The following is an 18,335-nucleotide window of genomic DNA, read 5'->3' as shown; positions in this document are numbered from 1 at the left end:
ATCTAGTTAAAACCTCCAAGAAAGGATATCTCCAGGAATGCAAAAACTACAAAGGGATAATGTTGCTTTCAGTGCTAGGGAAAATTCCGAGTAGAATCATTTTAGAGGGATTGAAAAATGCAGTAGATGAGAAGCTTAGAGATGAACAAGCAGGATTTCAACAAAACAGGTCTTGCACTGATCAGATTGCAACTCTTAAGATCATTATTGAACAGTTGTTGGAATGAAACACATCACTGTACATTAATTTTGTAAATTATGAAAAAGCATTTGACAGCCTGGACAGAGAGACCTTGTGGAAACTAATGAGGCACTTTGGGATTCCAGAGAAGTTAACTAACTTGGTAAAGACCTATGAAGATATGGAATGCAGAGTAATCCATGTAGTTCAGTTGTCAGATACTTTCAAGGTGAACACTGGGGTACAACAGGGATGCTTACTGTCCCCTTTTCTCTTCCTGCTAGCGGTAGACTGGATTATGAAGCAAACAACAGATGGCAAGATGAACAGAATACAGTGGACATTGTTCAGACAACTGGATGATCTTGACTTTCTGATGATTTGGCACTACTGTCACACAGCCATGCTCAGATGCAAGAGAAAACCGATCTTCTAGACTCCACATTGCAGAAAATAGGGCTACACATCCATGTAGGGAAAACAAAATTACTAAAAGTAAATGCAGGAAACAGTTACCCTGAGATTACTCCTCTAGAAGTTGAGTCATTTGTCTAACTGGGAAGCACTGCCAACAAGAAAGGAGGTACAGATGAGAAAGACCAGGATCCAAAAAGCCATAGGAGCCTTTATAATACTATATCCAGTTTAGACGGCAAAAGAACTAAGGTTAAGCGCCAAAATGAGAATCTTTAACTCAAATGTCAAATCTGTCCTCCTATATGGCTCTGAAACTTGGAAACTGACATCAGAAGTAATCAGAAAAATCCAGACCTTCATCAACATATGCCTACGTCAGATTTTGGGGCTAACATGGTCAGAATATGAGAACAATACAGAATTATGGCAAAGGACCAACCAGACACCAACTGAGGTAGAGATCAAGAGAAGGAAGTGGTGCTGGATGGGACACACGTTGAGGAAGCCCCCAAACAGTATCACCAGACAAGCCCTCACACGGAATCCTCAGGGCAAGCGAAATCGAGGTAGGCCCAAGTCCGCATGGAGGAGGGAAGTGTCAACCGACGCCAGGACAGTGGTAATGACATGGTCACAGCTGGAGAGACATGCACAAGACAGGTTGATCTGGAAAGATGTTGCTGATGGCCTATGCTCACTTGTGAGTTGAAAGGTAGAAGAAGAAGAAGAAGAAACTCGCACAAGTCCTTGGTATTGTCATCCACCCCAATAGGAAACAATAGTTCCTCACCTGATAAGCACACTTCCTGTGCAATTTCTTCTGGTCTTTAAACCACTCCATTAAGTCCTTCATGAACTGTAATGTGACCTTGCCTTCTTCAAGTTTCGGACCAGTGTAATCACCTTCGATTGCTAAACACAAAAAAAAGAACCTAGGAGAATGAGAGATTGCAACACATATCGAATTAACATTAACGTTTATGTTGGGGTGGGTTGGTGTTGGTAGACAGAGGGGGGCGTGCTTAGAGAAAGAGGAACTATCAGTCCTAGGGTAGTGGGAACATCTCATTCATTTTGTTTAAACCTTGAAATAGATTACCAAGAAAAGGCTGGGGGCACTTTTTTATTTTATTTTCTTTCAAGATACCGCATGATAGAACATAGCCCTTCCAGTCTAACAACAGCTCTCTAGAATGAAAGGTGGTGAGATGATTCTGCTCAGTCTAACTGGGAAGGTGCCAGAATAAATAAGGTGTAATAATTGGAGAGGATTGATGAGGCTGAGCTCATCTCTCTTGTGAAGGGATTCATCAAACAAAATGCTAGAGAAGCTCAGCTGCTCGGGCAGCACATACGGAGGGAAATGGACAGTCGACATTTCAGGGAGCCTTTTAATCTGGATTGGACTTTCCTCCACAGATGCTGCCTGATTTGCAGAGTTGTTTTTAATTTAGAGATATGGTGCAGTAACATGCCTATGATGCACAATTTTATCTATGTGATCAATTAAACTACAAACCCATACATCTTTGGAATGTGGGAGGAAACCAAGAGTTCCTCCAGGTGCTCTGGTGGCACCAACAGCTGCCACTATAAACGTGCAGGAGCAGTGTGATGTTAAGTGCCTTGCTCAAGGACACACACGCTGCCTCGGCTGAGGCTTGAACTAACGACCTTCAGATCACCAGCCCAAAGCCTTAACCACTTGGCCACGCGCCAACACACAGTCATGAGGAGAACACGCAAACTCCTTACAGATAGCAATGGATTTGAACTGCTGTTGCTGGCGCTGAGTTGCTGACAGGTGTAACACGTCCTTTTTGTATAGGTCATACCTTCCCCATAAGATATCCGAAAGATCCAGAAATCTGAAACCCTGTCCCTTGCATTAGCCACACATTCATCTGCCAAATCATCCTTACCCTCAATGCAATGTATCACAGTCAGCAATCCCAAGATCATCACCCTGGTGGTCCTGCTACTTAGCTTTCTGCCTATATTCTCTCTTCAGGACCTGCTCCCTTTTCCTACCTGTTGTACCAATACACATCATGACTTCCAGCTGTTCACCCTCTCCCTTCAGAATGCTGTGGACACAATCCCAGACATCTCACCCTGGCACCTGGGAGGCAACTTAACAATCCAGGGGCCTCTTTCACATTCACGGAATCTTCTTTCTGCTCCTCTAATTATGGAATACCCCATCACTACTGCACTCCTCTTCTCCCCACTTCTCTTCTCAGCTACAAAGCCAGACTCAATGCCAGAGACTTGGTCACTGCAGCTTCCCTCAGACGTTTGGTCGTCACAAATTGACTGATATTTACATTAAAAGACCAGGCATACAGGTTTACCTAATACACCGGCCACTGGGTATACAGCAATAATTCCACTTCATCTGTCCCTTGTACCAGTTCCCACTAAAATAAATATACATTTGAACTGTATAACTATTAGAAACTATTCTTTGGAGCGTAGGTTGAGGGGGGACTTGATAGAGGTCTTTAAAATTATGAGGGCAATAGATAGAGTTGACATGGATAAGCTTTTTCCATTCAGAGTAGGGAAAATTCAAACAAGAGGACATGATTTGAGAGTTAGGGGGACAAAGGTTTAAGGGTAACATGAGGGGGTTTTCTTTACTCAGAGAGTGGTAGCTGTGTGGAATGAGTTTACAGTAGAAGTTGTAGAGGCAGGTTCGATATTGTCATTTAAAGCAAAATTGTATAGGTACATGGACAGGAAAGGAATGGAGGGTTAAGGGCTGAGTGCGAGTCAGTGGGACTAGGTGAGAGTAAGCGTTCGGCACAGACCAGAAGGGCCGAGATGGCCTGTTTCCGTGCTGTAATTGTTATATGGTTAAAATGAAAGTACACATAAAGGAAAGGTTTCCATTCAGAGAATACTAGTGTCTGCGATAGGAAAGAAATCTCTGTTCATTCCTGATTGCAATCAGGAGTTCATAGGTTTAATTCTTGCCCCATGTCACTTCTTTTACCAGGATCTGGTGTTGGAAGTAACTTGGGCTATGTGAGACAGTGGGAATTGTGTCTCAATGTTTCCCACCCTTCTCATCTCCTGTAGTCACAGAAGCTGACTGTATGCTGGGGCAACACAACAAAGGCTGTGGATGCTGGAAATCTGCTGCAACACAAAATGCTGGAGAACTTAGCAGGTCAGGCATTACCCGTGGAGGGAAGCTGACAGTCGAAGTTTTGGGCTGAGACACTTCCCCTGTATATATGCACCCTATCCTAGCAAGAGTCAACATCTTCAGTAAACAAATCATACACAGCAAGATTAAAAATACTGAACTAGTTTATGAACTAGTTTTCCTAGAAGAAGCCCTGTGGCTAAATTGACTGCAATGTTTAGAATGATAAACACTCAGAACAGGGGAAAGAAAACTGGGTGTGTTAAAAAAGTTAGCATGAACTGGATGGACCAAATGTTGCATAAAATCATCCCAAGAATTGAGTGTAAAAGAGTTTGAAACACGGAGGTCTTGATATTTAAGCCCAACCATTTTGGATACTTACTCATGCTCTCTATATCCAGAGAGTCCACCACTGATCTCTTCAGCTCATCGTTTGCTATTGCACGCTCAAACGCTTTCCGTTTGACTATTTTATTACATTCTTGGTATTTCATTTTTGCATCCTTGTCATTTGGTTTTACTTTGACCACCTGCAAACAGAACAAAGACACATTATGATGAGAGATGCAGAAAATGAGCCTTTACAGACTGGAGGTTTACTTTGCAAAGTTGTATCTATTGTTTTACTTGGGTCAGTGGTCCTCAACAGTTTTAGTCCACAATGGCCCAGAATCAAAAGTAGCACATGGCTGCCATCTAGAGGCTGAAGTGTGCTTACCGCGAATACACCCGAGTATAGCAACCAGAGTTCACTGAAAGATCTCTTAACCATATGACTGATGCTTTAAAAATAGTAGGGGAGGAACTGGTTAGATAGTCAGAAGGGAATCAATTCTGGTAAAGGTAGTGATGCAGAATTGACAAGCAAGCATACACCTTCTAAGACTGGACACAAGATCCTCGTTATGCTGGGAATCTTAAAACACACAAAATGCTAGAGGAACTCAGCAGATCAGGCAGCATTTAAGGAACAACCAGTCAATGTTTTGTGCTCAGACCCTTCAATAAAGTTGTTCATCATTGCCACATTCACTGAGGTACAGTGAAAATATTTGCTCCACATGCCATACATACAGATCACAAGAGAAGGCCATGGTGTGTGTAACCTTTGCAACTTTCCAGTCTTCTGGCAACACCACCGGAATATTTGGAAGCTCATCACTAAAGATTCTGCGATTCCTTTCCTCACCTCTCGCAGAGCCTATCCCACGTGGACTAGGTGATTTGTCCACGAATTACAGGTCACCTTTCAAGCACCACTCCTAATCTATTAATAGTCCATCCATGAATTCAACTGCAGATCATCCCCTAGGTGAAGAACATCTGACCTAAAACAAAACACACTAAAGAGCTTCCAGAATTATATTAAATTCAATCGAGTTACAAATATTCCTTCCTAAAAATTACAATTCTATCTTCATTTTCAGTGATTTGCAATATTATTTATTACTTTTCTTTGTAAACGCACAATTTGTTTTTTTTTCTTTCCTAAGTTGTCATTCAATCACACACCAATACATCCAAACAAACAGTATTACTGAGGCCAAGGTACAAAACAGCACCAACAGACACACCCAGCACAAGGTACATACAAGATAGCATGCACATACAATAAAATAGTAACACAAAAAATATATTGTCCAAGATCCTAAGTCAACAAATGTTGCAGGAATCTGCAGTCAAAACACAATATGGCTCATCTTCTGCCAAGCAAACATGGGGGAAGGTGACGGAGCAAATGTGACTTCAGCATGGACACCGCACCGCACCACCCCCAGTGGTGGAGTGCATCAACTCCAATTGGTTGTTTGTCCATCTGTGTAGTTTTTCATTGATTCTATTGTATTCCTTTGTATCTACTGTGAATGAATGCAAGAAAAATGTATCTCAGTAGCATATGCACTGTCATAATAAATTTACTTTTGAACTGATATTTTTATATATTTTCCAACTTATGGACAAATTTGACATATAGTTGTCAGTAAAAATGGAACCGGCTCATTATCTGGGGATGGCCCGTACATCTTTCACCGAGACCCCACCAGAACTCTACCCAATGAAGACAGGTGTAAGGTACTTAAGTAATTAGGTAACTTCCTTTTCAGACTTTTCCCAACTACACTTCTGCCCTTGGAGTATTTCTAGATTTCTTTTTCCTACCAACCTTGCCCTCTCTCTATTCAGTTCTCTTAAACTTCCCCTCTGGACCTCTGGTAAACAGCCTGATTCTCAGACTTTTGCTGCATTAACTGAGCCAGGCATCTTCTCACGGCTCCTACCCGTTAGGAGGCTGCAAAGCCTGTAGCCCCACAACAAGTTTCAAAAACAGCTACCTCCCTTCAATCATTCACATGCACATCTTCTTATAGATATACAAGATTAAGTTGATATACATCTTCTTGCATATCTAACTTACAGAATGACTCGTGAATCTCTTCCGGACCAATTCCTGGGATGTTGCCAATGCTAGTACATCCTTTCTTAAATAGGACGAGCAAAACCATACACAGCACTGCAAATTACAGCTTCAACAACACAAGTAATCTCCAACCTCCTAACAGTAAAGACCAATATGCCAATTACCTTCTACATTACTTGCTGCAGCCGCAATTACTACTTCATACTTTTGTGTAATAGATCTCTTCGTAATCCACTATTTTGCAGTTTCTCTTCATTTAAACAACCGCCTGTCTTTTAGTTTCTCTTACCAAACTGCAGGACATCATGCATTCCTACATTAAATTTGTCAGGTTTACCCAATCCTCTTGTAAATTCAAATATCTTCAATGTTGCATGTCCTTTCAACTACTCTCACATCAATGAGGAAACTTGAAACACCTTACACTCTGACCCCCCCCCAAATTATTGATCTTGAGGCCCCCCCATCAGTCAGAGCCGACCATGGATGTTGCATCCTAGCTGGCTAGATACACTGGCCAGGGCAGTACAATACGGAGAGCAAGCTGTTGCCCATGTGGCAAGCTCCCCCTCTCTACACTTCTGATGAACCCAGTGGAATGACAGAGACTGACACAGGAGCATCACAGGAGTTGCCTGTCAGTGTTGAACACGATGTAGGACTGCAGCTCTGGATATTTCCCCTCGGAGTTTACTCTCAAAGCCTTCCCCATTAGTGGGTATAACTGCAAGGCAGAGGTTTGAGATCAGAGTTTTCCTTCTCCTGCATGAGCTGCCGACCACAACTGACGAGCCCCATCTGCCCAAAGTGACTGGTTTTAAGGTGCCAGTAGCCCGCCTTTGCCCCTTCTCCTGTCAGTAGGGAGCTCCACTGGGCTTATTAACTAAGCCACACGTGAAGGCCAGGAGCTGAACTCAACTTGTCGATATATGTAATAAATACTACATTTGACTAATTATTGTAGTGTGTATCAAGGTACAGAAAAGAATGTTTTGCATGCATTATTTTAAAACACAAATACGTTACTGTGCACATTAGACTCACTAGCTGTACATCTGCCCAAGACTTCTGCACGGTACCATACATTGATAAAGCACAAAGGAAAACCAGTGATATGGTGCAAAATATAGTGCTATTATGGACTTCAACAATGGAGGTTAAGCTAACTGGCCAATAGTTCCTTGATTTTTGTATGCTTCCCTTCGTGAGGAGAGAGTACCACATTCGTGTGTTTCCAACCCAAGAACGGCATTCTGAAAAACTTCAGCCAAACACTCTTCTTTCTGCAGCCACTTCCTCAGACTCATGGATGCAGGCCATCGAGCCTTGGTGGCAATCTATGCTCGGTCACAGTTCCATTGGTCTATTTTTCCAATCCAACCTAAATAATGCTTCCTCTGCACTTTGGCAATTGCCCTGATTAAGTTCAGGACACCAACTTTGGAATTGTACCAGGCTGTGATGATTATGCCCTAGATACAATTATACCAAATCCTTAACAATCCCACCCGATCACAGATTTTTAAAATTCATTTTAAAGATACAGCAGGGTAACAAGTCCTAACAGTCCACGAGCCCACACCATCGATAAGACATTAGAACAGAATTAAGCCAATTGGCCTATTGAGTCTGCTCCACCACTCCATCATGGCTGATCCCCTTCCCTCTCAACCCCATTCTCCTGCCTTCTCCCCATAACCTTGCACACCTTGACTAATCAAGAACCTATCACCCTCCACCTTAAATATACTCAATAGCCTGGCCTCCATAACCACCTGTGGCAATAAATCCCACAGATTTACCAGCCCCATCTAAAGAAATTCTTCCTCATCTCTGTTCTAAATGGACATCCCTCTATTCTGAGGTTGTGCCCTCTAGTCCTAGACTATCTGCCAGGGGCTAGAGAGGCTCACCACAGGGGCAAGAATAAGCTTTCAGCCAGAGAAATCCAGGTCTCTGGTGCTAAAGAAAGGCAGACTCATAGACAAATTCCACTTCTCCTTGGATGGTATTGCTATCCCCTCCATTTCTGGGGAACGTCTTTGACTGCAGCCTAAGAGATGCAGCTGCCAAAAGTCAGAAGCCTGGTTGACCAGTGCAGACAATCAAGCCTACCTGGCAAGCTTAAGGCCTGGATCTATCAACATGGCATGCTCCCCAGAATCCTCTGGCCCATGCTGGTCTATGAGGTAGCCTTGTCAACAGTTGAGGCTGTTAAAAGAAAGACCAATGGCTACCTTGAAAGATGGCTGGGCCTCCCACATAGCCTGAGCAGCACTGCCCTATATGGGAAGAGAAGTAAATTACAGTTTCCCTGCAGCACAAGGAGTTCCTCGTTTCCCTTACAAGAGAGTTGTTGCTGTACAGAGACTCCTGTGACCCCAAAGTCTTGTCTGGGGTGCGGGGAAGATCAAGGGCACAGTGGAAATGGCATAGAGATCTGGTCAGGTGGACCGGACGGCTTCACTTCGACAGGGCTCAGGAGAGGGACAGAAGCAAACTGGCCCAGGAAGCGGAACGAGCAGCTGTTGAGGAAGTGCGTACTACCAGGATGGTACGAATAGGGCAGCAGGGAGTTTCGACATCAATCCCAAACAAGAGAAAATCTGCAGATGCTGGAAATCCGAGCAACCACACAAAATGCTGGAGGGACTCCGCAGGCCAAGCAGCGTCTATGTAAAAGAGTACAGGTGAGGTTTCCGGCCGACGCCCCCATCAGTCTCGGCCCAAAACATCGACTGTACTCAATTCCGTAGATGCTGCCTGGAATACTGAGTTCTTCCAGCTTTGTGTGTGTTGCTTGACTATTGAAAGGTCCAGATATTGTGGATGCAGAGATGATTTTTCCAATGGTGGGAAAGTCTAGAACCAGAGGGCAAAGCCTCAGAATAGAGGGATGTCCATTTAGAACACAGATGAGGAGGAATTTCTTTAGCCAGAGGATGGGAATCTGTGGAATTTGATGCTAAGGTTGATAGGTTTTTGATTAGCCGGGACATCAAAGGTTACAGGGTGAAGGCAGGAGAATGGGGATGAGAGGAAAAGTCAGCCTAGATAGAATGGCAGAGCGTGCCTGATGGGCTGAATGGCCTGTCCCTGTCTTATGGTCTAACCTGGAACATTGAGTTTCAACTGCTAGATAATTCTGCATTACATATGTACAACACCTATTAAATCAAACACATTTATTTCTATTTATGCCAAAGTATCTAATTTCAAATATTGAGACAAGGAGCTTTAACTTATACAATTTTGCTTATATTTTCTTCTCCAAAGATCAAAATAAAATTAACAGAGTACATGCATGATACCACACCCCGAGATTCTTTTTCCTGTGCATCTTACTTCATCCTGTCAGTGGAATTTAATTTAACTGAACTTGAGATTCATCCTGACTGAAACAAGATCAGAAGCCCAGCCGCAGTGTCACAGGCAGTCCCCGGACCGGACTTCGAGGTCCCATGTCCTTAGAGATACAGCACAGCACCAAGCCCTTCTGGCCCAAAGAGCCCACACGGCCCAATGTCACCAATTATCCTACTAACTGTACATCTTCGTAATGTTGGAGAAAACCGGAGTACCCAAAGGAAACCCACACAGTCACTGGGAGAATGCATAAAATCCTTACAATGGTAGAACTAAACCCTGATACTGTAATAACATTACACTACCCTAGTCCACTCACTTCTACCCCATCTTGTGACACCACAGTCTCATTTCCCATCATTTCAGCCACACCTTTAATTCATCTAAAGGGCAGTATGGTAGTTAGCACAAAACTTTACAATACAGGTGACCCGGGTTCAATTCCCATCACTGCATGAAAGAAGCTTGTACGTTCTCCCTGTGACCGTGCAGGTTTCCTCTAGGTGCTCCTTCCTCCCACTGTCCGAAGATGTACCGATTGGTAGATTAATTGGTCATTTAATTATCCTGTCATTTAGCTAGGGTTGAATCAGGGGATTGCTGGGCAGTGCAGATTGAAGGCTGGAAGGGCTTTTTCTGGGCTGTATCTCAATAAAAATAAAGCACCACCTACACCCAAACGTACGCAACTGGCCAGGACACAAGCCTCAACGTGATGAAGAGAACAGCTCTCTCTTCCCCCAGTACTGATATCAGAGCCCCATGAACCGAAACTCCTTTCTCCCATAGCAAACTTTATCTAATCTTATTTAACAGCTGTAAATCTGCACATGGCTTGAGTAATACTTTGGAGATTATCACTTTTGTGGTTCTGCTTTTCAATTCTGCTAGTAATCAATTAACAAAATCTTTTGCTAGTCCCACAGTGTTAGTGTCAACATGGACCGTGACAACAGGATCCCACCCCCTCGCACTCAAAGCTCCTTTCCAACCCAGAAACGTCTTCAACACTGACCACATGCAGGCCTCGAGACTGCAGAGAAAAGAGTCTGTTCCCTCAATTATCCCCTATAACAATTGTATTCTTCTGTTTCTACCTGCAAGAAGTTGGTATGTTCTCAATGTGACCACGAGGATTTTCTTAGTGCTTGCTTTTCTCACACATTCCAGATGTACAGATAAGGGTTAATGAGTTGTGGGTTTACTATGTTCTTTTCTGAGACTGTACCCCCTGGTCTCCACTATAGGAAATATACTCTCCACAACCATTTGAACGAAGCCTTTCAATACATGACGGGTTTCAACATAACTGCCCCTCATGCTTCTAAATTCCAGCGAGTTCAGGCCCAAAGACGTCTAATGCTCCTCATACGTTGACCTTTCATCCACAAAATCATTCTCCTGAACCTCCTCTGGACTCTCAAAAATGTGGCAACCATCATTAAGGACTGTCAAGACCCAAGAATAGCAACATGGAATTGAAGTAGGTTTGATGGTTGGCACAGGTTTGGTGCCTATTGTTACACGGTGTTTGCCTCTCTATGACCCTATAAAGGGCAAGTGGTTAGGGAAAGTACCAGGCTGAACAGTGTCAGATTGAACATCACTGACACATGCGCTGTTTAGTGGCAGCAACACAATGCACAACATACAATATAAATTGCAATAAGAAATGTATAAAAATATAAATCAGTGGGGGGAAAACAGCACAAACAGTGGGTTCATTGTTCAGAAACCCATCAGTGGAGCTGACAAAAATGTTAAATGTCTCTTCAAGCTCCTGTAACTCCTCTCTGATGGTAGTAATAAGAGAGTGGGGGCCCTTCGTGATGGATGCCGCCCACGTTTTGAAGACGTCCTCCATGGTGTGGAGGCTAGAGTCCATGATGGAGTTGACTGAGTTTACAATAGCCACCAAAATAAAACATACGTAAACCCAACTTGTATTTTTAACAACTGACTGTGCGTGGAAATGATTCTATTAAGCTTCCACGGGAACCTCATCACTATTGCAAGCCTGCTATAAATACCCTGACATTTCTGTCCACGCATCTGACAATAAGCGGCAGAAAGCGTTATAACTTCAGCCAGCGTTTGTAGAATTTATTGTTGAAAGGCATCACACCAAACACAAGAAAACAACAAGCTACAAGAACCTCAGACAACCATCAGTCAAAATTAAACTGTCTGTACTTGCATATTCCTTTTCTTATTCAATTGACTCACAGTGCGATAACAGGATTGTCTTACTGCTAGGCCTCCTGTGCTTCGAAGCAGAGAGGTCTGTGTGTGCAGACGAGAAGACATCTTCTTTGGACACTGTGGCTTTATGTCACAGCACTTTTAAATACCAACCACAGCCTATCCTACAAATCACTTCTCTCCCTCCCTCTACCCTATGTTTGTGTTCAGTAATTCAAGTGCCAAGCATTTTTCTTGTTAACTAATCAGGTTCCTGCAATGATTCAGTTGTCCGTCATGGTGCACAACTAGCCTGGAATTAATGACCCTGGGCTGCTGGAGCTCTGATAAAGGGTGTAGGGGTGAGCAGGTCAGCTTGGCTGGGATGGTGCCCCCAGTTGAATCGCATTCCTGCACGCAGGCAGCAGGGGGAGAGTGGAGATCCGGTGAGGCAGCACCCTCTGCGTCTGAGCAGGCCTGTTCGAGAGGCACTGCTCACCCCACGATAAGGAAGGGCCTAGAAAAGGTGGCTCAAACAAAGCCGGCTCACACCAACCTGGCCAGTCTGGCGGGTCGTCCAGTGGTAAGAATCATAAGCACAATCTGATTGTTGCCTCATGGAACAAACGAACTCTGTTGAACAATGCTAACTTCTTACCATCATCCTATGGGATGGATAGTCTGAGAGAAATTCCTACACTAAACTAACAGTATCCCATAAGACACACGAGCAGAACTGGGCCATTTCATCCATTCATCCTGCTCTGCCATTTCATCATGGCTAGTTTATTATCTTTCGCAATTCCATTAGCTCTGTAACCTTGGACGAGCTGACTACTCAACCTACACTCTAATATACTCAATGATGACTTCCATAGGTGTCTGTGACAATCAATTCCTTAGACTCACCAGCCACTGGCAACAGAAATTCCTCATCTCTGTTCTAAATGGATGCCCCTCTATTCTGAGGCTGTGCTCTCAAGTCCTAGACTCCCCCACTATAGGAAACATTGTATCCACATCCACTCCATCTCAGCCTCTCAGGAGGCTTCAATGAGATTCCCCTCAGTCTTTTAAATTCCAGCGAGTACAGGCCTCGAACAATCAAATGTTCTACATACATTAGCTCCTATTCCCCGAATCATTCTCATGAACCTCCTTTGGATTCTCAGCAATGTCAGCACATCTGTTCAAACATAAGGGGCTAAAATTGTTCACAATACTTCAACTGTGATCTGGCCAATGCTTTGTAAAGCTTCAGCATTAAATCCTTGCTCTTGTATTCTAGTCCTCTCAAAATGAATGCTAACATTGCATTTGCCTTGCTTATAACCTGTAAGTCAACCTTTCAGGGATCCGACACAAGGACACCAAGTCCTTTGCACCTCAGCTATTTGGATTTTTCTCCAGTTAGAAAATTGTCTATGCTTCTACCTTGTCTATGCTACTCCTTCTACCAAAGTGTATGATAATACACTTCCCAATACTGTATTCTACCTGCCACTTCTTTGCCCATTCTCATAATCAATGTCCTTCTGAAGCCCCCGCTTCCTCACTACTATCTGCCCCTCCACTTATCTTAATATCGTCCATAAACTTGGCCATTGCCACAAAGCCATCAATTCTGTCACCCAAGTCATTGACATACGATGTAAAAAGGGTCCCAACACCAACCCTTGTGGAATACCACTAGTTATGAGCGCAGAATAAGACTCCCTTTATTCCCACTCTGCCTCCTGCCAATCAGCCAATGCTCTATCCATGCTAGTATCTTTCCTGTAATACCATGGGTTCTTATCTTGTTAAGCAGCCTCATGTGCAGCACCTTGTCAAAGGTCTTCTGAAAAAACAAACAATATCCACTGTCTATCCTGCCTGTTATTTCCGCAAAGAATTCCAACAAACAGATTTGTCAGGCAAGATTTTCCCTTAAGGAAACCATGCTGACTTTGGCCTATTTTATCATATGTCTCCAAGTACTCTGAAACCTTGTCCTTAATAATGAACTTCAACATCTTCCCAATCACTGAAGTCAGCCTAACTGGCTTATAATTTCCTCTCTTCTGCCTCTCTCCTTTCTTGTAGATTGGAGTGACATTTGCAATTTTTCAGTCCTCCAGAACCATTCCATAATCCAGTGATTCTTCCAATGATCATTACTAATGCCTCCACAATCTCTTCAGCAACCTTCTTCAGAACCCTGGTGTGTAGGCAATCTGATCCAGGTGACTTATCTACCTTCAGACTTTTAGCTTCTCATTAGTAATAGCATTTCACACTCTCAAGTTTCTGTTAGTGTCTTCCATTGTGAAAACTGACACAAAATACTCAAGTTCATCCTCTATTTCTTTGTCCCCCATTACTAACCTTCCAGCGTCATTTTCCATTGGACCAATATCCACTCTTGCATATTTTATTCTTTAAATATCTAAAAAAACTTTTAATATTGTTTTATTTATTTGGCTTACTTTCCTTCATATTTCATCGGTTCTCTCCTTATGACTTTTTAAGCTGCCTTCCGTTTCTTTTTAAAAAAGCTACCCAATTACTCTAATTTCCCACTAATTTTTGCTATATTATATGTCCCCTCTTTTGCCTTCCCTTCCCAGTCATGGTTGCTTCATTCTCCCTTTAGAATAAGTCTTCATATTTGGTATATATCTATTCTGTGCCTTCCAGGTTGCTCCCAGAAACACCAGCCACTGCTGTTCTGCCATCATCCCTTCCAATCAGCTTTGGCCAGCACCTCTCTCATGGCTCAGTAATTCCTTTTACTCCACTGTAACATGGATACATCAAACTTTATCTTCTCCTTTTCAAAGTACAGGGTGAATTCTATCACATGATAACTGGCTCATAAGGATTCTTTTACCTTAAGCTCCCTAAACAAATTAGGTACTCACCAACCAAAAAAGAACTATTGTTATCAAAATAAAACATAGACTCTGGTTTTGTCTGCTATAAGCCCGCTCTCTAACATACTGTGCAAGATGAAAATAGGGTATCAAATCAGAGATAAACAAATTATACTTTGACACACCCGTGTACGGATGATTTGATATTACGTACTCCATCGGTAAAGCTAAAACAATTAATTCAAATAGTAGAACTATTTTCTAAAGAAATAAACATGAACTTTGGACTAGCTAAATGCAGAACATTAAACACAAGGTACAACAGAGCTAGTAGAATATAAAAAAGTTTGGCAGAACACAATATAACTGACGGATGCATATGAAATATGTAAATATCTGGGATATCAACAAGCAAAGAAAATAGATCATACTGCGACAAAGGGAAAACTTTTGACAGAATTTACTTCAAGGTTTAAGAATATCCAACAGAGCACAACAGTAAAAATATAACAAAGGTAATAAACACTTTTGATATACCCATAATGTACTCTTTAGGAATAATATCTTAGACCAAAACCAATCTAGAAAATTTACAAAGAAAAACAAGAACTGAAATTTCAAATTTTAGAAAACAATGTACACTTGAACTCACTTAGATTAACACTACCTAGGACAGGAGGAGGAAGAGGAATAACAGACAAAAATTATTTACAGAAATCAGATAAAACTTCTGAGGATATACTTTCAACAACAAAAACAGGAATCAGCACGAGGCGTAACTATATGCAAATCTGGTAAGTACACACCACCAAACCTAAATGATAGAACAGAGAAAAGAAGAACATTAGAAAATGTTAACCAATGGAAGAGCATGGCCCTCCATGGAAGACATCCCCACAATCTGAGCAGAGTAGGTGTGGACAATGCCTGGCTCAGAGATGGAGACCTCTTCCCAGAAACAGAGGGGCTCCTTGTGGCAATACAGGACAAGGTGGTTAAAAAAATCAAAAGTACATTCAAAGACCAACAAATTCAGGATAGTAAATGCAGAAACCAGAGAAACCAGCACACTTCAGGGTCCTACAGCGGTTTAACTCAATCTGATTCCTTACACAAGTAGCAAACGTCTATCACCAAAATCTTGCTTTAAAATACAAACTCACAAAATAAAACATACCTTCCTATAAATATAAGCCTGATCCAGTTTTAGAGTCATAGTCTTACAAATTATATTACAACCGATCCATTATTACACATAGGACAATCCATAATAACCATCTGGATATAATTTTACAGGATAAATAATCAAGAACAACTTATTTAATAGATATAGCATGTACTGAAAACAAAACATGAAAATCACCAGAAATATGCTGAATTAAGAGATGAAATTAAGACTATGGAACATGAACAGGGTATATATTGTCCCAATGGTAAAATCTACAACTACCCAACAATATTAAACAATTAACCAACAGCAACATTTATCCAAATCTCCAGAAAGCCACAAGAATAGTGTGAAAGTTCCTAGCAATTGAAAAATGAGTGTACTTGGCTATGCCCGTACCTCAGGTTTCATCAGCCTGAGCTGAGAAACAAAAATAACTTATTTACAGAGCATTCTTCATACAATGTAGTTCAAAGTGATTTACAATGGGATAAAGTATGAACATGAAAATAAAATAAAAAACTATAATTAAAAAATAAAAGACAAAACTATGTTACTTAAAAGCAAGCTGGTGTTTAAAAGTGTCAGAGTCTGCATTCCTTATTGCTTTAGGTATTGAATTCCCGTTTAGGAGTGTAGCTCAAAAAAGCCCACCTGCCAATTATCTCTGACTGAAGCAGACTAACTTTTTTTCTGCACTACTTATTCATTTAATTTTTATACATACATTTTAATAGTAAGTTTTAATATATATATTTTTAAAAGTTTTGCCCCGTTCTGAACGATCACCCATCCCCTTCAAAGCAAATCTTTGTCAAACACCCTCTCTCTGAATTTCACATATTTATAATCTGACCTGACAAGTAGCCATGTTTAAATACTAATGGTAGAACTACTGGTAGGGAGTATTAATGGTTAACTACATACACAAGAGAAAAAAAATTCATCGAGTGGAAAACAAATAGTTTTTAAGCTAAAACAAACCTCCGAAAACACAAAATTATCACAGAAAGTAAAATGATTAAGGAAACAGTACAATTTAGAAAACCATAATAGCCTAGAGGTCAGTGCAACGTTTCACAGTGATCAGAGTTCAATTCCCACCGTCATCTGTAAGGAGTTTGTACGTTTTTCCCCACAACTGTGTGGAATTCCTCTGGGTGCTCCAGTTTCCTCCCACATTCCAAGGGATCAGTACGTTGTGGGCACGCTGCGTTAGGATTAACAGCATGGTGACGCTTGCAGGCTGCTCCAGCACATCCACAGACTGTGCAGGTCGCTGATGAAAATGACGTCCTTCACTGCATGGTTCAATGTACATTTGACAAATAAAGCTAATCTTCAAAATGACAGAATCCAGATTCCTACTTTTTTTTTTTTTTTTTTTTACAGAGAGTGGTGGAAACTCAATTATTTTGGGGCGTAACTACACATTATGCAATTACTCTGCAGAGCCAACAACCAAAGCTATTCTAACAGATCCTTCTGCTGTTTGGTGGAGATTCTTAGCTGGAGATCATTGTTGCTGCATTGTCACCAATTTTGAGAGGTCACACTCTACAAAATTTCCATACCATGAATAATGTCCGTTTTTGGGAACAGTACAAAATACTTTTGCACATCACTGATAGCGTTAGTGTAACAAGCAACTCTACCAGACTAAAATGACTGATGTATCCCCATCCCACAGCAGCCAACACTGTGAAAATGAGTGTCACAACACATCTGAATGAAGCTATTTCTGAGATCATGTACGCATAACCTTAAATATAAGGGTGGCTGATTTCGGGTAAAGAAACATAGTAAATTAATAAGAAAAAAAACTGTTTTATACTGAACGTAGAGTATTGTGTACACTTCTTGCACTTACCTACAGGAAATATAGAGAGAATTTACAAAGCTGTGGCCAAGACTCAAGGGCACAAGTTATAGGGAAAGAGAGAATCGGATCGGGCTATATTCCTTGGAGCACAGGAGACTGAGTGATACTTTATAGAGGTATACAAAATTATGAGGGTCATAGAGTTGGTGACTGAATGCAGGCTTTTTCCAGTGAGTTTGGGTGGGACTAAAGGTCACCCATAGATTAAAGGTGAAAGGTGAAACGCTTAAGGGGAACATGAGGGAGATCTTCACGATAGCATGGAACAACAGCAGATCTGCTGGATGTGGGCTTGATTTTAACATTTGGATAAGTTTATAGATGGGAGGGATATGGAGGGCTACAGTCTGGATGCAGGGTGACTGGACTAGGCAAAATAATAGTTTGACATGGACTGGGTGGACCAAAGGGCTTGTTTATGTGCTGTGGTGCTTTCTGCCTCAATGATTCTACCCCTACCCCAGTTCTCTGTTGCTGAGCATCTCAACAATCTCCTTGTTACCTTCAAATCCGATACACCAACATATTCCTGTCAGATTCTTCTATTCTCTATACAACAGAGAGCATCCAAAACTCTTCACAACATCTTAACTAAATTCTATTCAGTATCAGTGTCACTGTGGTTTCTGGTCCAGCCTCACCTTCACGTTACGAATTTTATTTTAACGCCAGGTTGCATTAACCTACAGAGTCTTGAATCTCCTCTACT

The 18,335-nt window shown here is 41.8% G+C and overlaps 1 protein-coding gene across 1 annotated transcript in view; it reads right to left on the bottom strand.

Moving 5' to 3' along the window:
* The window catches only part of ppp5c (protein phosphatase 5, catalytic subunit), an 87,367-nt gene that overhangs the window by 42,447 nt on the left and 26,585 nt on the right, over positions 1-18,335 (bottom strand). Inside the window, exons 3-4 of the mRNA XM_059951433.1 lie at positions 4,138-4,285; positions 1,389-1,510 (exon numbers count right to left, since the gene is read on the bottom strand). Of these exons, the coding sequence (XP_059807416.1) occupies positions 1,389-1,510; positions 4,138-4,285 (270 nt within the window). The remainder of the gene's footprint in view (positions 1-1,388; positions 1,511-4,137; positions 4,286-18,335) is intronic.

This window comes from Hypanus sabinus, chromosome 26 (genome assembly GCF_030144855.1).
Source record: "Hypanus sabinus isolate sHypSab1 chromosome 26, sHypSab1.hap1, whole genome shotgun sequence".
NCBI lineage: Eukaryota > Metazoa > Chordata > Chondrichthyes > Myliobatiformes > Dasyatidae > Hypanus > Hypanus sabinus.
The sequence above is the reverse complement of the archived record's forward strand: the minus strand, read 5'-3'. Positions and strand labels throughout refer to the sequence as shown.